This window comes from Meles meles, chromosome 3 (assembly GCF_922984935.1).
Source record: "Meles meles chromosome 3, mMelMel3.1 paternal haplotype, whole genome shotgun sequence".
Lineage (NCBI taxonomy): Eukaryota > Metazoa > Chordata > Mammalia > Carnivora > Mustelidae > Meles > Meles meles.
This window is the reverse complement of record NC_060068.1, coordinates 144,637,285-144,656,381: the sequence shown is the minus strand read 5'-3', so window position 1 is coordinate 144,656,381 and position 19,097 is coordinate 144,637,285. Positions and strand designations below refer to the sequence as shown.

General features: G+C 35.9%; 1 protein-coding gene across 1 annotated transcript in view; it reads left to right on the top strand.

Moving 5' to 3' along the window:
- NDUFS4 (NADH:ubiquinone oxidoreductase subunit S4) overlaps nucleotides 1–19,097 on the top strand; it is a 101,883-nt gene that overhangs the window by 64,750 nt on the left and 18,036 nt on the right. Inside the window, exons 3-4 of the mRNA XM_046000479.1 lie at nucleotides 4,770–4,942; nucleotides 15,386–15,459. Of these exons, the coding sequence (XP_045856435.1) occupies nucleotides 4,770–4,942; nucleotides 15,386–15,459 (247 nt within the window). The remainder of the gene's footprint in view (nucleotides 1–4,769; nucleotides 4,943–15,385; nucleotides 15,460–19,097) is intronic.

Below are 19,097 nucleotides of genomic sequence, written 5' to 3'. Positions count from 1 at the left end.
TAACATTTTATTTAAAACTTAACTTTTGGTTTCCTGATAGCCTTGCCTACTATGCAAAGTGTAATGTTACATTCCAACACTTGTTTCATCACCTGATTGGATTCCCACATCAATGTATTTTTGCAATTTTTATTTGTACCTGAATTTTTATGGCCCCTGACTTTTTAGAAGTGCTTAAAGTTCTTCCGTGGTAAGTAAATACCTTTGGTTATTCTGTCAACTCTATTTTTCAAATTGTAAAATTTATTTTGTAAAATGTCCTTCATTATTTATGAGACCATTTAATGAGTTTCTTGTGCTAAGTATCTGTACGGTACTTGAAAAGAAGTTTTTATTACAGATCTAAAATTGTTTTCTTTTTAAAATCTTTCATGGTTGAAGTAGAATATAAATGCAATCTTCAAATTTAGATCAGTTTTAGCCCTGGAATAAATTTAAATACATAATTGGTAACTAAAAGCTTGCAGTAGAAGAAGTTCCTGTAACAGTATTTTTGTACTTAATATTCCAGTATGTTCTGCCTTAAAACTTTTCAACATTGATCCATACGTGCAATTTAGTGAACTTATTACCAAAAAGCCTGGTTAAAATTTTGGCTCTTCTGGATGTACTGGGAGATCTATCAAAAATTCCCCAAAGTGGTGAAAACCTTTTTCATTTATTTCTCTTTATGACAAGTGTAAACTATTAAGGTTAAGTGGGTGGGGCAACTGGAAGTAATTACTAAGGCCAGTGGCATTTTTGTGGTTTAATAAAGGCAGAAGCTAATTATTCAGTTTTTATTTAAGTGAAATGGTGCCAAAAAGGAGGTTCCTGCAGAGCAGCTGCACTCCTTCAGTGTTACCCTAATTTACCAAAGACACAACTGTCACAAACAAAACTTTTAAACTTGATATATAGCCACAAAAGTAAGGAGGCTTTTGTTTGGAGTGCATGCAGAAGAACTCCTTTATACAAATCAACCGGCAGATGACGGACAATGATGAAAATTTGATTCTTTGAAGTCATAATAGTCATTGAAATGTGTGAAATTCTGGTATTGAAAAGAGAGCGACCAGCAAGACTCTAAATCCTGGGTGGTTGCAAAAAGCTTGCTGGGAGGTTTTTCTGCATTTTGACACCAACTTCCCATTGCTTGTTCCCTGCTTCCTTTGTTTAAAAAAAAAAAAAAAAGTTGAATTCACACAACATAAATGGGGACAGTTGATAACCGAATCATACAGTTTTTATATGGAAAACTAATATTTTATAATGGAAATTGGTATTTGAAAGAATAAAGTTCATTTTCATGTGCTGGCATATACTTTATTAATGATTTTTAAAATTCCTCCTTATTTAACTAGACTTGTGAACTAGAAAGTCAGATGTATGCTCTTCCAGAATTTAAAATTGTGGAAGAGATGGGTGCTGAAAGAGTGGAACTTCAGAATTATGATATTCATCTTTACAGCAGCAAATATCTGAATGCTCTTCAATCTGCGAATCATTAGTTACTGTTTCTTAAAATTGCATTATTGTACCTAAGATTGTGTTTGTGAAATTTAAGATAGTGATATTCTTTAATATTTGGAATATAGGTTTTATGCTTGACTCATCTGTTTAAAAGTAAAAGTTTTAAAATTCAGAAATTAGCATGTATTATCCGAAGGGTAACTTGATTTATTAGAATTTATAGGTAATTATTAGCTAGTGAGTCTTGAGTTTCTTCAGGTAAAAACTTAAAGGCTTTTTACTCATCCATTGTGATTTAGCTTTTTTGTAGTCACAGAAAATTATGAATTTTTATACATAAATATTTTACCAATAAAATGAGAAATCTATAAAAGGCAGTATTGACATCTTCAAAGCATTTGTATCTTTTATAAGTGGGTTTTTAAAAAAACCACAGGTGATCCGTATTGCAATACCAAAGTAGAAATCTAGAGATAATGTCTTTGGTTCAGTATAGTTTAGTTTGCAGGTGTTTTATTTATTTATTTTGAGGGAGAACAAAGAATTCAAAACACAAGTAAAGATTTCAACATAGTGCTTCATAGTTCTTTTCAAGTATTACATTGTTTTAATGGAATCTTGGAGTGGGAGCTTTTAGCCCATTGAAATGTGGCTTAAAGGACAGGTTCTTCTGTCACTAGCTGAAGCTGTGCGGATGAAATGATAACAATAGTGTCGTAATGCATTTTAAAAGTGTGAGAAATCAGTTTGTCTAGACTAAGAGTGTGCCTACAGGGACTAGGAATTTTAGAGCTTCTGTGCCCTTTAGGTGTCAAGTATGTGAGAGATGCCAAGCCTTTTCATCCTCAGTCTTTGGCAGCAGCTCAACTCCACTGCAGTACCTTACATGTCTTTTGCAGGCAAAAACAGGGATTCTGTGTCAGGACAGCTTAGGCTTCAGAATTCAGGAACTTACTTTTGCCAGTGCCAACTTTAAATTGGGGAATGATATCAATTTTAAAAAATTGCCATACTTTGAGAAGCCATGGAAGCCCTGATAATTCAAAATAAAAAGAGCTTAGCAACATTTTGTAGCCACTTAAGAGAGGTTTTCCGTCCTTAAAAAAAAAAAAAAACAAAAACAACAAAAAAATTGTCCTTTTTTAGGTTAATAGTACAAATCAAGAAATGCTATTTCCTTTTTAAAAAGTTTTTTTAAATCATCTTGGCATGTATTTATCACAATATAGGAGGTTATCAAGAAAAAGTAAATGTTTCCTATAATCTCATCTTCCTGAGCTAATTAGTGTTGAGTTTAAATACATTTGCTTTCCTGTAAGTCTTAAAGAGGAGCTAATTTATAGCTGAGTTTTTATGAACTGAGCATGGAGGGTTTGCTGTGGAATTTGGAAAAGATGCCTCACCCCGTAATTTTGTAACACACTTACATTGTTTGTTTATAAGCCACTTCAAGCTCTAGCTAAGAAAATATGACTTTAATATACAGATATATAATATTAAAGAATAAGTTAATATGATGAATTTTTGAGGACGTCCCAGGAGTCTCTTTCAGCTCTTGAGTAGAGAAATATGCTTCAGAAAGTCATCAAATATCATACCTGAAATTTCTTTGAAATTGAACTTGACAATGAAAACTTATCAGTTAAAACTTATATTCATACATTTAAAAATTATGAACCAGTTGTACTTATTTTGCTTTTATTTTATCCTGTATGCAAAAAAACTTTAAAAATGTAGGTGCATACTAGAAATGTGTATTTGTATAAATATTTGTATAGATTGTTTTGGTAGTTTCTCCAAACAGACAAGCTGTGACAAAGTAACCACACCTAATTAATTATTGGTGCAAGTAGAAAGGTATTGTGTTAAGCAGAAGATTGATTGGAAGCCAGCTAAAATAACTTGAACAAATTTGTAAAATCTGTGAGTAGGAAGACTAGTGCAGTCAGAAATACATTTAGTATTTTCTCAGTACATACTGCAGCACCAAGTATTAACACTAATTATTTGGTCCATGCATTGTTTAGAATGGGACTATAAATAAACATTTGTCTTCTTTTTTTTTTTAAAGATTTTATTTATTTATTTGACAGACAGAGATCACAACTAGGCAGAGAGGCAGCCAGAGAGAGAGGGAGATGGGGAGAAGCAGGCTCCCCACTGAGCAGAGAGCCCGATGCGGGACTCAATCCCAGGACTCTGGGATCATGACCTGAGCCGAAGGCAGTGGCTTAACCCACTGAGCTACCCAGGCGCCCAACATTTGTCTTCTTTAGCAGATATATTACAATGAAATTGAAATTCACAAAATTTCCTGTTTTTCACAAATTTGGTATCATTTTCATGTTAACTGTTGTTTTTAACCAGTTATTTAAAATTTACTTTAGTAAATGAATCATGATGTTATAATGATCTTACTTTGATTACCACTGGTATCAAAATGGTAATCAAATAAACTCTGAATTACTTTACTCTTTTGTTTACTGATTTTTACTATATTTGATAAATAGGTCTAATCTGAGGCATCAAAATTATGTGCATATATCAGTTGAGCATTTGTTAATGCTGGATAACTGGATAAAAATTATTAAAAAAAAAAAAGTCAAGAAAGTTACCATTGTTTTCATTTCACATTTCTGCAAAAATTTTGTAACTTTTTGGCTTACTTTTTCAGAATAGATTTGAAAAAGAAATTCATTGGAATTGAGTTTGAAAATGAAATTGAAATGAAAAGAAATTTTCTTTTCATTAGATTTCACTGGCTCAGTGGATTGGGCCGCTGCCTTCGGCTCGGGTCATGGTCTCAGGGTCCTGGGATCGAGCCCCGCGTCGGGCTCTCTGCTCCGCGGGGAGCCTGCTTCCTCCTCTCTCTCTGCCTGCCTCTCTGCCTACTTGTGATCTCTCTCTCTGTCAAATAAATTAAAAAAAAAAAAAAAAGACAAAACCAAAAAAAAATTAATATCCATTCATATTTTTTTCTCTGCTTATTAGTTACACCAGCTCATGCAATAAGAGTCTACTGACGACAGACTCTTCTACCAGCAAACTCTTTAGAAATTGCCAATGCTTTGTTGGACAGAAGGGACCTAAACTTTTTTTCGTGAACCCTTTCCCACTGTACCCTAACACTTCTCCCAATATATCTTTTCCATCTATCAAAATAGCAATTTATAGGGTAAAACAGTAGAGTAGTGAAGTCAGAAAGCCAAAAACCCTAGTTTATAAATCTGAATAGAATTGCATGGGTATACAAAGCAGTAAAAGTACATCAGAGTGCGTATGGGCTGTTGGAACTGTGTTTACTTGTTTTTCTGTAGGACATCACCACTTTAACTGGTGTTCCAGAAGAACATATCAAAACTAGAAAAGTCAGGATCTTTGTTCCTGCTCGCAATAACATGCAGTCTGGAGTAAATAACACAAAGAAATGGAAGATGGAGTTTGATACCAGGGAGCGATGGGAAAATCCTTTGATGGGTTGGGCATCAACGTGAGTACTTTGGTTTAATTTGAATATTGTTTTCTGCTCTTTGTAGATTTTCCTTGTAAATATATTGAAGTGTAAATTTTTTCTTATGTAGTATACTTTTTGAGGCCATATATGTAGGTATCATGTTCAGTGACAGACATATGTATTACATTTACATATGTATATTTAGTATTCATGTTAAGTGGGACCCAGCACACTAAATCCTAGAAACAAGTCTTTTCAGAGTACTGTTTATTGAATGAAATGGCTGACAGAGTACTGTTTATTGAATGAAATGGCTGACAGTGTGAGCACTGTTAGCATGGCCCTGGATGATGTATATTAGTTTTAGATACGATGTGTGAATAGTGTTAATAATTTAATGACACTTTTGTTTATTTTTTTAGTCATTGTTTGTAAGAAGAGTTTAGAAATTAGCTATTTTGAGGGAAACTTTTGTAAGTTCCTGTGATCTTGTGATTAACAAATTTACAGTGCATTGGAATAAAGTGGTTATAAATTCTGTGGCACCAATGAAGTAAGTCAGTGACCTAAATCTCTGTGGTGGAATAAAACTCAAATGTTAAATAGCAGGACTACCTTTAGCTGAATTAAAGTTGCTCTTACTAGAGAAAATAGCCAGGTAAGTTAGAAAATTATCAGTCTTGTTGAGACTCCTAGAACACTTTATGTCCAGTCTGTAGTTGAAAGTGGGTATCTGTTTAAATTATGTCTAATGGTAGAAAAGCATGATTTATCTAATATCTTACCCAGGTACCTGGGAGAGTTTTTGTTAAAAATGCCTGCCATGCCGCAATTTAAATAGAACTGTAGGGCGCCTGGGTGACTTAATTGGTTCAGCCCCTGCCTTTGGCTCATGTCATGGTCCCAGGGTACTGGGATTGAGCCCCATGTTAGGCTTCCTGCTCAGCAGAGAGTCTGCTTCTCCCTCTCCCTCTCCCCCAACACGTACTTGCTTGCTTGTGCTCTCTCTCTCAAATAAATGAAAATCTTTTAAAAAATAGAATTTTTTTAGTAGAATTATATTTTAGTCGAATTATAATTTAGTAAAATTATATTTTATTTGGCAAAATAATATACAGGCAGAATTTTTTAGGTGTCCATACTCGGTGTTTGAAATGTCTGATTACTCTCTCTCTCTTTTTAAAGTTTTATTTATTTGAGAGAGTGAGAGAGCACAGCAGAGGGAGAGGGAGAAGCATACTCCCTGCTGAGCAGAGAGCCCAGTGCAGGAAAGGGCTCAATTCCAGGATCTGGGATCATGATCTGAACTGAAAACAAACCCTTAACAGACTGAGTCACCCAGGCACCCCTGAAATGTCATAATTATGTTTTCAGTCACATGAGATTTTAATGTTTTCTTCTATATATGCAAGACTCATCCATTGTACTATTTATTGATGGCATTTGCGTAGTTTTGTTAATAAATCTAACAATCAAATTGGCTTTAGTGATTTATGAATCAGGTAGGATCCCATCTAGCTAATAGAAAGGAGCTCTAAAGAATTATGCAAATGGAAGGCTTGGGTTGTTGGTTTGTTTTAATTTTATTTTTAGTAGTCTCTACACCCACCATGGCACTTGAACTCACAACCCTGGGATCAAGTCAGTCACATTCTCTACTAACAGAGTCAACCAGGCACCCCCAAAATGGAAGACTTTTATTGGCAGAAAGGGTAGAGACAAGGAAAGCACAGATCACCTCATCTTTCTTGGGGACAGAAGGGGTCTGTTAGGTGGATTACCTCGTTGTTGTTGACTAGGAAATTCTAGGATTGACTAGTTTAAGATTACATTTCTGGGAGAGGTTGACACTACAGTTAGGTTACATATGAAGTCTTGCTTTGTTGATGTGAGGCTTAGCACAAGTGACTCCATTTGGGGCCATTTTTTTTTTAAAACAATCCCCCTCTCTCCCACTCCCCCCTCCCCCGCCCCAGTTAGAATGAGACTCTTAGCTTAACTGAGAGATACGATTAAAATTTAAGGTATTAGCGTTACTCGCAGCTACCACTTTGACATACTCACAGCTTTTATTGATCCTTTGTGTGGTATATGTAGGTCTTGATCCCTTTGACAGACCCTGACTTCAGGTTCATAATTTTTAAGTTGGTTATTCTTTTTGTTCCTTTTTGATGTTTAAGTCTTAGAGAAAACATATGCTTCAGTTGGTAGAGGCTACAAACATGCATTTATTTAAAGCCTTGGAGAATATGGCATGCCAGGGAAGGCTGCTATGATTATGATAAGCTAGATAATTCCCAACGTTTCGATTGGATTTTAGAACCATGGTCTCCAAGACCCAAACCAATCAAAATCGATTAAGTCAAAGACTACATGGAAGGAGTCACCTTTTTACACCAAGTGGCTTTCTCAGTGATCTTATGTAACTAAGTTTCAACTTCCTCAGAAGCGGTAAACCATAACAGGTGGTGGTGACCAGGGAAGTAGAGTCCTGCCAAAGGAAGTGAATCCTGAATGCCTCCCAGTAATTCCCATCTTAATCTGTGGCTCCAGACTGGAAAGGTGACAGCCATGGAAGCCAGTAATATTTTAATTGTCTGTAGACCACACAGGCACTTTTATTATAGAGCCTGGATGCAAAGTTCTTCAAGTTTTGAGGTTTTCAACAAAAGACATGGAAATGAACCAAGGGGTCTCTAGTATATAGATCAGAGTTTTTGATGACAAAAAGAGAGGGTTTTACATAAGAGACCCTTAATCTCACAAAACAAACTGAGGGTTGCCTGGGGGAGGGAGTATGGAGAGGGTGGTTGGGTTATGGACATTGGGGAGGGTATATGCTATGGTGAGTGCTATGAAGTGTGTAAGCCTGACGAATCACATACCTGTACCCCTGGGGCAAATAATACATATATATGTTAATTTTAAAAAAAGAGAGAGAGGGTTTTGGCTAAAGTATAAAGTCTTGATTTGGCGTCTTGGGAGGAAATAGCATAGATCAGTGTCACCTACTTCTCTACTTCAATTTGTTTTGAAGGTTTCCAATGTTTTTATGGGAGTAGATGTTAAGCAAAGCCTTTTTAAGCTGTGAAATATATGGCTGAGGTTCTAGTCCTTGGAGTTTGTCTGCCATCTAGGTGGTGAGGAGAAACTGGGATAGCCCCTTCCAAGGAGATTCAAGGGCTATCTTTGGACTTAGTGATTCCAAGGGTGGGAGACAATTGAAAATATTACTTTGGAAAGTTGTAGCCAGATATTTGAGGAAACTAGAAAAATTCAGGATCTAGTCCAGTTTACAAGCATATAACAAAACCTCAAAAATAGTTAATAGGACAAGAATCTAACATTTAAAAGATGCAGACATTATCTTACTCTCTACAGTGAACTCCACTTTTTTTTTAAACCAAAGATAATCACAGTAAAACTAATTTATTTACAGTAAACTTGGCCTGATTGTTTGTATAAGTGCAGTGAGAATAGTGATTGACCATATAAGTGTTTTTGAAGACTGCTTTGCTGGAACTTTTCATAAGGAATCTTTGAACTCTCAAAAGCTTCTAAGGGACTTGCCATCAGATTTTATTCCAGAACCATTCCAGTCAAAGCCTTGGTGACATAGCCAATATTTCCAATTGTGTCTTGTTATAAGGAGAATAGATTTTTATTTAAGCTGTGTAAATAATTAACTATATTACTATGAAAAGAATACACATGGGGTGCCTGGGTTGCTCAGTTGGTTAAGCAGCCAACTCATGATCTCAGCTCAGGTCTTGATGTCAGGGTTGTTTGTTCAAGTCCTCCTTTGGGCTGTACATTGGTCATGGAGCCTACTTTAAAAAAAAACACTCAAGAATTTCATCTTTGTTTACAAAGGTATACTTTGCCAAACTGTGGTAAGTCATAAATAGTTTAAGGTAAAAAGTTTTGCAAAATCTGGAAAAACAAAACATTAAAGAACCAGCAATATTTCAAACAAGAAATGATAAAAAATAAATTTTCCTTATTCATTCCTGTTATTAATTCTTTGTTTTTTTAAGTAGGCTCTTTGCCCAACACGGGAGTTGACTCACTGCTGTGAGAGCCGCATGTGCCCTACCCACCATGTTATTAATTTTTGAATATAGTTTTTTCTGATAGTTCTGGAAATTCCTGCCCAGTTCAGTTTTATGATTTTAGTTATCAGAAACCTGTCCTTGTCAGGGCATCTGGCTGACTCAGTCAGTAGAGCATATAACTTTTGATCTTGGGGTTGTAAGTTTGAGCCCACAATGGGTATAGAAATTACTTAAAAAAAAAAACAAAACTTTAAAAAAAGAAACCTGTACTTCTCAGAATCGTTTCCATGAATCTCCTTGAAAATGTAGCACTTTTGCAGGAACATTTAAGCATCAGAGTAAAACAACATCTCTCTCAATGACAAGACTTAAAAATGTCTGTGGTTAAGGATCTGACAAGAGTCCCTTATAATGGAATTGACAAGGAAATTTGGTTATTTTTGTGCTACACAATATTTTAAGATAAGTAGAATTATGAATGATAAATTATACCAGGATATCAGATTTCTAAGAATTTCATATAATTTTTAGAACATTTAAAATCCGTACCTGTGTAAATACAACATAAAGAAAGCTTAATATTTTGTTTGACTACGCTTCTCCTGTCATTTAACATACCAAATAAGCCTAATTAGTTTAACATCTCTCTTTTTATAAGGAGAGAATACAGATCTTTTCCAGTTTTCCAGGGACCCCTAGAAAATCCTCAGTTTAGCTCAAGGTAAAAAATATTTCATTTGGAGTTTAATTTGTGGGAAGTTGATTAAAAATATCATAGATATTTTTAAAACACTCCCATCCGGGGCACCTGGGTGGCTCAGTGGGTTAAAGCCTGCCTTCAGCTCAGGTCATAATCCCAGGGTTCTGGGATCGGCCCGTGTAAGTCTCTCTGCTCCGCGGAGAGCCTGCTTTCTCCTCCCTCTCTCTCTCTGCCTGCCTCTCTGCCTACTTGTGATCTCTATCTGGCAAATAAATAAATAAAATCTTAAAAAAAAAAAAACAAAAAACACTCCATCAAGTAGGATCATAGATTACTGTGAAACAATAGTTATCCAGTTAACCATAAATTAAAGACTTGGGGGGCAAATACAAAAAGTTAAATCATTGTAAAATAATAACCTTAGTTGTTCTAATAAGGAAGATTCAGTGTTCTTAAGTAATTAAAGACCCGATAAAAACAACATGAAACATATGAAATTATTTTGAGATGAAAAATCTTTGTTTTCTAGGCAGATTACTTTAAAAGGTAAAGGAAAAAGAATTTTTTAGTCTCTTACCAAAAGCAAACCAGTAGTCCAAGAAAACTTTGTCCTTTTCACAGAGAAAAAAAACACATTCTAATTTAGCACTAGTTTGTTTATTTAATTTATTCAGAGAGTGCATGTGAGTAGGGGAGGGGCAGAGGCAGAGAGAATATCTTTTTTTTTTTTTTTAAGATTTTATTTATATATTTGACAGAGAAAGAGCACGCCCTCACAAGCAGGCAGATTGGCAGGCAGAGGGAGAGGGGGAAGCAGGCTCCCTACTGAGCAGGGACTCAGATGTGGGACTCAGTCCTAGGACCCTGGCTTCATGACCTGAGCCAAAGGCAGCCGCTTAACAGACTGAGCCACCCAGGTATCCCGGAGAGAAAATCTTTTTAAGCAGGCTCTGAGCCACCCAGGTATCCCGGAGAGTAAATCGTAAGCAGGCTTCACACTCAGCGTGGAGCCTGACACAGGGCAATATCTCATGATTCTGAGATCATGACCTGTGCTGAAATCAAGAGGCAGATGCTTAAGGGACTGAGCCACCTAGCTGCCTCTATGCTAGCTTACCATAAAACACCTTCACCTAAATTCATTCTAATCTTAGCCAGTCTTGACCATGCCTAATGTTCCTGTCCAAAGATTCCTTTTCCTCAAACTTGAGTGGCTCTAATTACATATATTAGAATTTTTAACCCTAGAAACCTTAAAATAAAGTAGGCTCTGTGCCCAACGTGGGGCTTAAATTCATGACCCTGAGATCAAGAGTTGCATGCTTTACCAATTGACAAGTGCCTCTAAAAATCTCAAATTTTTTTTTTTTTGAAGATTTTATTTATTTATTTGAGAGTAAGAAAGCACAAGAATGGGGAGGGTCAGAGGGAGAAGCAGACTTGCAGGGAGCCTGATGTGGAACTCAATCCTTGGATTCTGGGATCATGACCTGAGCTGAAGGCAGTGTCTTATCCAACTGAGCCACCCAGGTGCCCTAAAAATCTTAATTTTTAATGAAAATAAGTAAATGGTTATGAATTTTTTTTTTTTTTTTTACTCTAGCACTCTGAATTGGCAGGCTCATAAATACTTTTTATTATTTCTGGAAATTCATGTTTTCTTGTAGTAAATTTCTCAGACATAAAACATGTTTATTAATAGATCCAAATACTTATAGTTCTCTGTAAAAGGAAGTGAAAGGAATCTGAATACAGATAAACCTGTTAGGTTGGGTCTTTTTCAGTTTTACCCTGGTCTTAGCCCTAAAACATAGTGTTAAAAAAAATAACAAGGCATGGGGGCACCTGGGTGGCTCAGTTGGTTGAGTGTCTCACTCTTGGTATCAGCTCAGGTCTTGATCTCAGGGTCATGTGTACAAGCTCCAGGTTGGGCTCTATGCTGGGTGTGGAGCCCACTTAAAATAATAAAAAGGCATGGACCTTTTGAGGCTTCAGTGGAAAGCACAAGGCGCTTACCAAGTCCTTCTATCTCTATGGAACTTCAAACTCAGTCTCCCCTGTAGCAAGGAAACAGCTGCTGAAATCTCTGCCTAGTTCTTTCAGCCTTCTCAGCTATTGTTTTAGAGCCTTAACCATTTGTGTGCAGTTCAGAAGTTCCCTCCTCTGCAGATTCCTCCTTTTCACTGTTTTCCTCCCCTAACTTTCTAGCTGCTCTGGCAATCCTAAACTCCTGTTTCCAGATTGCTTGTGCTGGTAAGCCTGTGGCTTTCTGCTTGAGTTCTTGATGGTCCTAACGTCTGGACCAGAGCATACTTTTAGAGGAAAAACTATCAATTGGATCTAACCTTCTGTGGCTCCCTCCTTTCAAAAGTTGAATCCTCTCCATTTTCATTCCTGCTTTTGGTCACTCTTTTCCCTTCATACAGTTGGGCTTTTTTATTGTCTGTAGTTTATTATGTAATTGTTAGGCAGCTGAGTCTGATTTAATGGTAGGTAAATCTGCCATTACCCATATTGGAACCTTAGTAATTAGGAATTGAGCAAATGAAGTTTAAAAATATATTTATTTATACTTAGAGGAGGGTAGGATGTAAATGATTCATGGAAAAGGTTCATTGTAAACCATGAGAGGTATTTGGGATGGACTTCTATATGCTGAGATATGGCCTCTCTATATATTCCTAGTGGAAGGAACAGACTGAGCTGGTGGGAACTTATAGGCTACATTTAGAGAAACACTTAGCAATCTGTTTGACTAGTTGGTTACCTCCAAGGGGAATAATTAAAAAGACTGGAAAGTGTGTTCTGATCATATTATAGAAGTGCTTGAATGCTAAAGTGTAAGAGATTTAGAAATTCTTTTGGTAGACAATGGGAACTATTTTACGTTTTATTTATTTTTTTAAAGGTTTTATTTATTTGACAGAGAGACAGCAAGAGAGGGAATACAAGCAGGGGGAGTAGGAGAGGGAGAAGCAATCTTCCTGCTGAGCAGGGAGCCCAATGGGGGCTTAATCCCAGGACCCCTGTATCAGGACCCAAGCCGAAGAAGGCAGCCGCCTCAGGACCGAGCCACCCAGGCACCCCCCCCTTTTTCTTTTTTAAGATTTTATTTATTTATTTGACAAACAGAGATCACAAGTAGGCAGAGAGGCAGGAAGAGGAAGAAGGGAAAGCAGGCTCCCTGCTGAGCAGAGAGCCCATCCCAGGACCCTCAGATCATGACCTGAACCGAAGGCAGAGGCTTTAACCCACTGAGCCACCCAGGTGCCCCCTTCTTTTAAGTTTTAAAGTTGGACAATGAGTTTGAGAGTCGAACTTTAGGAAAGTTAATCTGACAACATGGTGAAGGGTAGATTGGAGTTGAGGAGGAGGAAAGATTAGTTAGGAACATATAGCACTTTGGGTAAGGATAAGAAAGGGTGAAAGCTGCTTGAGGCAATATACTTAGAAAAGAACTTCATAATATAGGAGATGGAGAATGAGAATAGAAACAGAATGGCTGGGAAAATGTTGGCTTGTTGATGCAGGTTGTTACTGTTCAACCTATGTAATTTTTTCCTAAATAAAGTAAGAAAAATAAAGGCTGTACCACCTTTGCAGGATTATAGAGCTCTTGGCTTCTGAATTTTCCCTACAGTTTTTCTATTTTGCTTCCCGTTCTCAACTAAGCTAACATGAATGTCAACACTCATCATATTATAGGATCAGGGGCTCCTGGGTGGCACAGTTAAGTATCTGACTTGGTTTCAGCTCAGGTCCTGATCTCAGGGTTGTGGGATCTAGTCCACTGTCGAGCTCAGTGGGGAGGGAGTCTGCTGGAAATTCTCCCTCTCCCTCTGACACTTCTTCTCACTCCCTCTCTCTAAAATAAATCTTAAAAAAAAAAAAAAATTACTGGGGGTGCCTGAGTGGCTCAGTTGACTAAGCGTCTGCCTTCAGCTCAGGTCATGATCCCAGTATCTTGGGATCCAGCCCTGCTTCAGGCTCCTTGCTCAGCAGGGCGCCTGCTTCTCCCTCTCCCTGCTGCTCTCCCTGCTTGTGCCCTCTATCAAATAAATAAGCCTTTTTTTTTTTTTTAAGATTTTATTTATTTATTTATTTGACAGACAGAGATCACAAGTAGGCAGAGAGGCAGGCAGAGAGAGAGGAGGAAGCAGGCTCCCTGCTGAGCAGAGAGTCCGATGCGGGGCTTGATCCCAGGACCCTGAGATCACGACCCGAGCCGAAGGCAGAGGCTTTAACCCACTGAGTGACCCAGGTGCCCCAAATAAATAATCTTTAAAGAAAATTAAAAATAGGGGCGCCTGGGTGGCTCAGTGGATTAAGCCGCTGCCTTCGGCTCAGGTTACGATCTCAGAGTCCTGCGATGGAGCCCCACATGGGGCTCTCTGCTCAGCGGGGAGCCTGCTTTCTCCTCTCCCTCTGCCTGCCTCTCTGCCTACTTGTGATCTCTCTGTCAAATAAATAAATAAAATCTTTTAAAAAAGAATTAAAAATAAGAATTACTGGATATTTATGTTGACATTTCTGTTCTCAGTATAGTTTATCTAAACTATCAACTGGGAAATCATATGTGCTTCAAAAAGGAGGGATCAATATAAAATTGTGTTATTGGTACTAATACAGCTCTTTTTCTTGGGAAGCTCTTTTTCTTTCAGGGTGGGGGAGGGGGTATGGTAAGAATACATATTATAGGGATCTCATAGGAGCCCCAAAACAGTAACCATTGTAGAGCATTAGAACTTAAGCCGCAATAATTTGGGGGCTCTTCATTTCAGTGAGGTTTACTTCTTGTATATTCTCTTCCTGTATATCTCGTGTCTTCTCATTATCCGTATTACATCCTAAATGTTTACTTTCTTACTTCCACATTTCTAAATGATGTTTCATAGAATGTTGTATTCGCCTTTGAGAGATTCATAATGAACATATGTAGCAGTGTTCTGCCTTTTTTTTTTTTTAAGATTTTTATTTATTTGACGGAGGGAGACACAGCAAGAGAGGGAACACAAGCAGGGGGAGTGGGAGAGGGAGAAGCAGACTTCCGGCTGAACAGGGCGCCTGACAGACACTTAACGACTGAGCCACCCAGGCGCCCCAGTTTTCTACCTTTTTATAAATGTACTAATAAAAGTGATATTTCTGAAATTATGTGATATTTTGTACATTTTTTTTTAAGTTGTTGTGTAGACTTGTAAACATTATCACTAGTCCTAGGTTGAAAAACTCAGATGTTGATTCTTGGAGCTTTATTTTTTCATGGGGCCATATGCTTAATTATTGTCTGTAATGATGGAAGGTTCATTTAGATGTTATTGCCATCTCTTTTTTGAGATAATAATGATACCAGTTGCACTCACCAGTAGATTTCTTGATATTGAATTTATAAGGTCAATTTGAGAATTCCTTTGGGATTTTTAAATTCAATTAAATTTTTTTTTGAGGAGTTCTATAAATGATTTTATGAAGGACTAAAAATTGCTGAATGTGTTTTATAGTTACAAATTTTTTAATTTGACAGTACAGGTTAGAAAATCTCAGTTTAACACAGGGAAATATATTTTAAAAGTGAAGGTTTTAAAATAAGGTATTTCATTAGTAGTATACTTACCTGATATTATAGCAAGTATTTATTTTCTAAACATTTTACTTTACTTAAATGTGCCTTTTTTCCCCGCCAAAGCTTAATGTTAAATCCTGGAAAAAAATTGTTTCTTACAGGGCTGATCCCTTGTCCAACATGGTTCTAACCTTCAGTACTAAAGAAGACGCAGCTGCCTTTGCAGAAAAAAATGGTATGTTTGGTCTGGTTTTGTTTTGCTTTGGCAAGTGAAATCAAGATACGATTTTATGTTCTTGACCCCAATCAGAACCAGGCAGGAATATAGAATTTGAGTTGAAAGACATCTTGTAGTATGTCTAATCTAGTGGTTTTTAGATTTTTTTATACCATCAAACACCTCCCCCATCCAAAAACTAAAATGAAATAACCACATAACGTGTAAAAGCCAAAATCCTCTAATTAGAAAGAGGCAGGGAGTAAAACTAATTCATCTCCTACCTTGATCATGGCTTGCTCTGCAAAATCACTGATACTTAGTTTTTAAACTGTAGTTGAATGTCTCACAAAGCAGCCTATTCCAGTTCTGAGACCTCTTTTTATTCTTATTTGATCCAAAATCTCAAATCTATAATTCTATCTCATAGCTCTTTAATTATTTGGAAAATAGTTATCATTACCTTATTCTTTAATTTTCCTTAAATTACCTTAAAATTCCTTAAAGTACCTTAAAATTTCATGTAAGCCTAAATGTCTGTGGGTCACTTTTCTATATATGGTGAGTATAACATCAAGCATAATCTCACTTTACAATTAGATTAATGCAGCCTAAGAGGGTATTAGTTTTTGAGATAGCCACCTAAAACTATTGTTTATATTGATATTACTATCAACAAAAAAATATAGATTTTTTTTCCTCCATTATCTATTAAGCCATGCAATATGGTAGTGAAGAGACGTTTTGGAGTCAGTCCAGTCTGAATTCTGATCCTTATTATGCCATTTAGACTCTTTATGATTTTGGATTAATTTCATAATGAACTTAATGTTTTCTCATTGTTGAAATCATGACACTTAACTCATAGTCTACCTAATCTAGTACCTGATACGTAATAGATACTAGTAACTATTGGTTCTGACCCTTACCTCTCTACATCTGCTATTTCTGCTGTTTCTCTCTTGGATTTGCTAGCACTATTGTATATTTGTACCTAATGCATTCTTCTTTCCTAAATGGTCAGTTGAATTTGAATCTGAGTTATCTATTTGAATGAGATAATGTCTACTTAAGTATATTTTTACTTTAAGACAATATATAAATGTAAAAGATTATTACTGTTATCTAACATACTTGACTTATAAATGTGAAAGCACTATAAAGCTTATTATCTAAGATATTTGCTTTTTAAATATTTTACCCTAGTATTATATAGCTTATGATTAAGAGTGTGAGGCCAAAGTGCCTGGGCTTGGATCCATGTTGGTCTCTTTCTATTTGTATGTCTTTGTACTTCTGTTTTCTCCTATGTACAATGGGCAGTTAGGAGGGTTGAATTAGTTAATAGAAGTGTTTAGAACATAAGTAAGAACATAGTTAAGTTTAATTGTATATAAGTTTATCCTATTCTTTTTAGACTTTTTAAAATCTGAAAAAAAATTTAAGTAAAGCTTCCTTTTAAAACATGTTTTTGGCAGTTTCAAAATTTCTTAATTACAGAATTATTCTCAAAGTGGTCATAGTCTTTAAAATATTTTGATTTAAATTACTTTTTAATTAAACTGTAATATAGCTTATCAAAAACAGTTCTATTAATGTTTTCCGTCTTTGCAGCCTACCATATTTTATGTCTGACACCTTGAAAATTATTCATTTGAGGTTTGCAATGTGAGTTTAATAACAGGAAATCTAATTAAATTGTTAAATCTCTGGTTAATGTCTAAGTGGTCACCAGGACTGCATGACTACAGTTGCCATGTGAATTGCAGGTGTGAACTAACCATTGCTGCTGTTGAAATCACATGCTTTCCCACTCCGATTGCTGCCTCCCTGGGAAAGAAAATTGAAGAACATTATCAAAGTCAATAGTGTAACTTGCAAAAGCTTTGTAGATAGTATCTTATAATACTGTAGGCTAACAGTGGATCAGGAATTTTAACCTACAGAGTAGTAGGAACCGTATCCATCTTAGTCACTACCTTGTCCCCAGCACCTAGCATAATACCTACATAATGGACATGGGTTATCTGGTAAAATTACTGACTTTCTAAAATACATTCCTCTACTTAAAAATTTGAAGCCAGTCTCATCTCCTGGGAGAGTTCTCACTTATTATTCCATCCTTAAATTCACTATAATACTTGTGATCTGCCTCATTTATACATTCATTTACTCATTTATATATTCATAGATATATATTCATATATATTCATATACATTTAGCATTGTATATTATATGTAAAGAGACTTTATATATAAAGTCCAGTTTCTCTAGTTATTGAGGCAGGAGGTCTAAGCAAATCATTGAAATGGTACAGAATCATTGGGGTGGGGGATCTTTTCCAACTACCCACATCTCTTGGGTAGGTGGATAGTGGTAGGAATATTCAGAAGGTTTCCCTCTCCCCTCACACCTAATGACATTTTGTTTTGAGCTAATGCTGTTGAAGGTTGGGTGAACCAATGTTCTGGTTAGTGAAAGCATTAGAAAGAAATGGTTTAGAGCTTGTTACTAACATATAACAACTTGGATTCAGAGACTAGTAACTAGGACTCTCATTCCATAACTGTCTGCTTTACCAGAGATCCTGAGCAAGTCATGTTTCACTAACTTAATGTTTGATAAACATGTTTTTCCTCTTTGAAATGAGAAATTGGATTGGATAATACTCAAAAACTATAGACTTCAGGATATTAAGCTCATGGGCCAACTCATACCGTTTTATTTCTTTACTTTCTAGCCCAGTAACTTATTTATTATATGCTCTAGAGGGAAAATTTGTTTTTGTTCATATCGTTGATTCTGTGTTGATAATAAACAAAAAAATCTGGCAAAAGTTATCCATTTAGGAATATTAAATGTTTGCCTTTCAGTAGTGTCAAGAAACAGGTTAGGGAAAATCTGCCTCAAAAAAAAAAAAATATAGTTTGTATACTCAGGGACTGTTCTGAAAATGAGCAACCTACAACTTTCTTCCCCTTTCTTAGGTTTCTTGTTTTCCTTACTTCTAAATGGTTTTGAGAATCAGTACAATGATATTAAGAATCAGTACAATGATATTAAGAATCAGTACAATGAAGAACAAGATTTTCAGATTCATTTGCTTCCTAGAAGTTTTTAATGCCTTCTAATTATATTTTGGTCTCAGGTAATGCATATCACCATCACAAAGTTAACATTCATAAGCACTAAGGCTTGAGTTTGTCACTCTGTTAAGTGCTTTTCATTTGTCCCATTTAATCTTCACTGCAACTCTGTGAAACAGGAACAGTTATCATCCCATTTTGTAGATCAAAGAAACTGAGGTTTTAGAGACATTAATTAATATTAGTTAACAAGGTCATTATACCTGTAAGTGAATGAACAAGTTTTATTTGAACACAGTTGTATTCTTTCATTTATGTATTACCTATAACTGCTCTTCAGCTGCAATAGTAAAATTAAATAATTGTAATAGAGACCATAAAGGCCCCCAGAGTCTAAAAATATTTTCTATTTGGCCATTTACAGAATTTATTTACTAATTTGGTCTAATTTACAAATTTACTATTAGTCTAATTTACTAATTAGACTAATAATGGTCTAAACCATTATATAGAAATACACATATACACTTTTTTTTTTTTTTTTTAAGATTTTATTTTGACAGAGATCA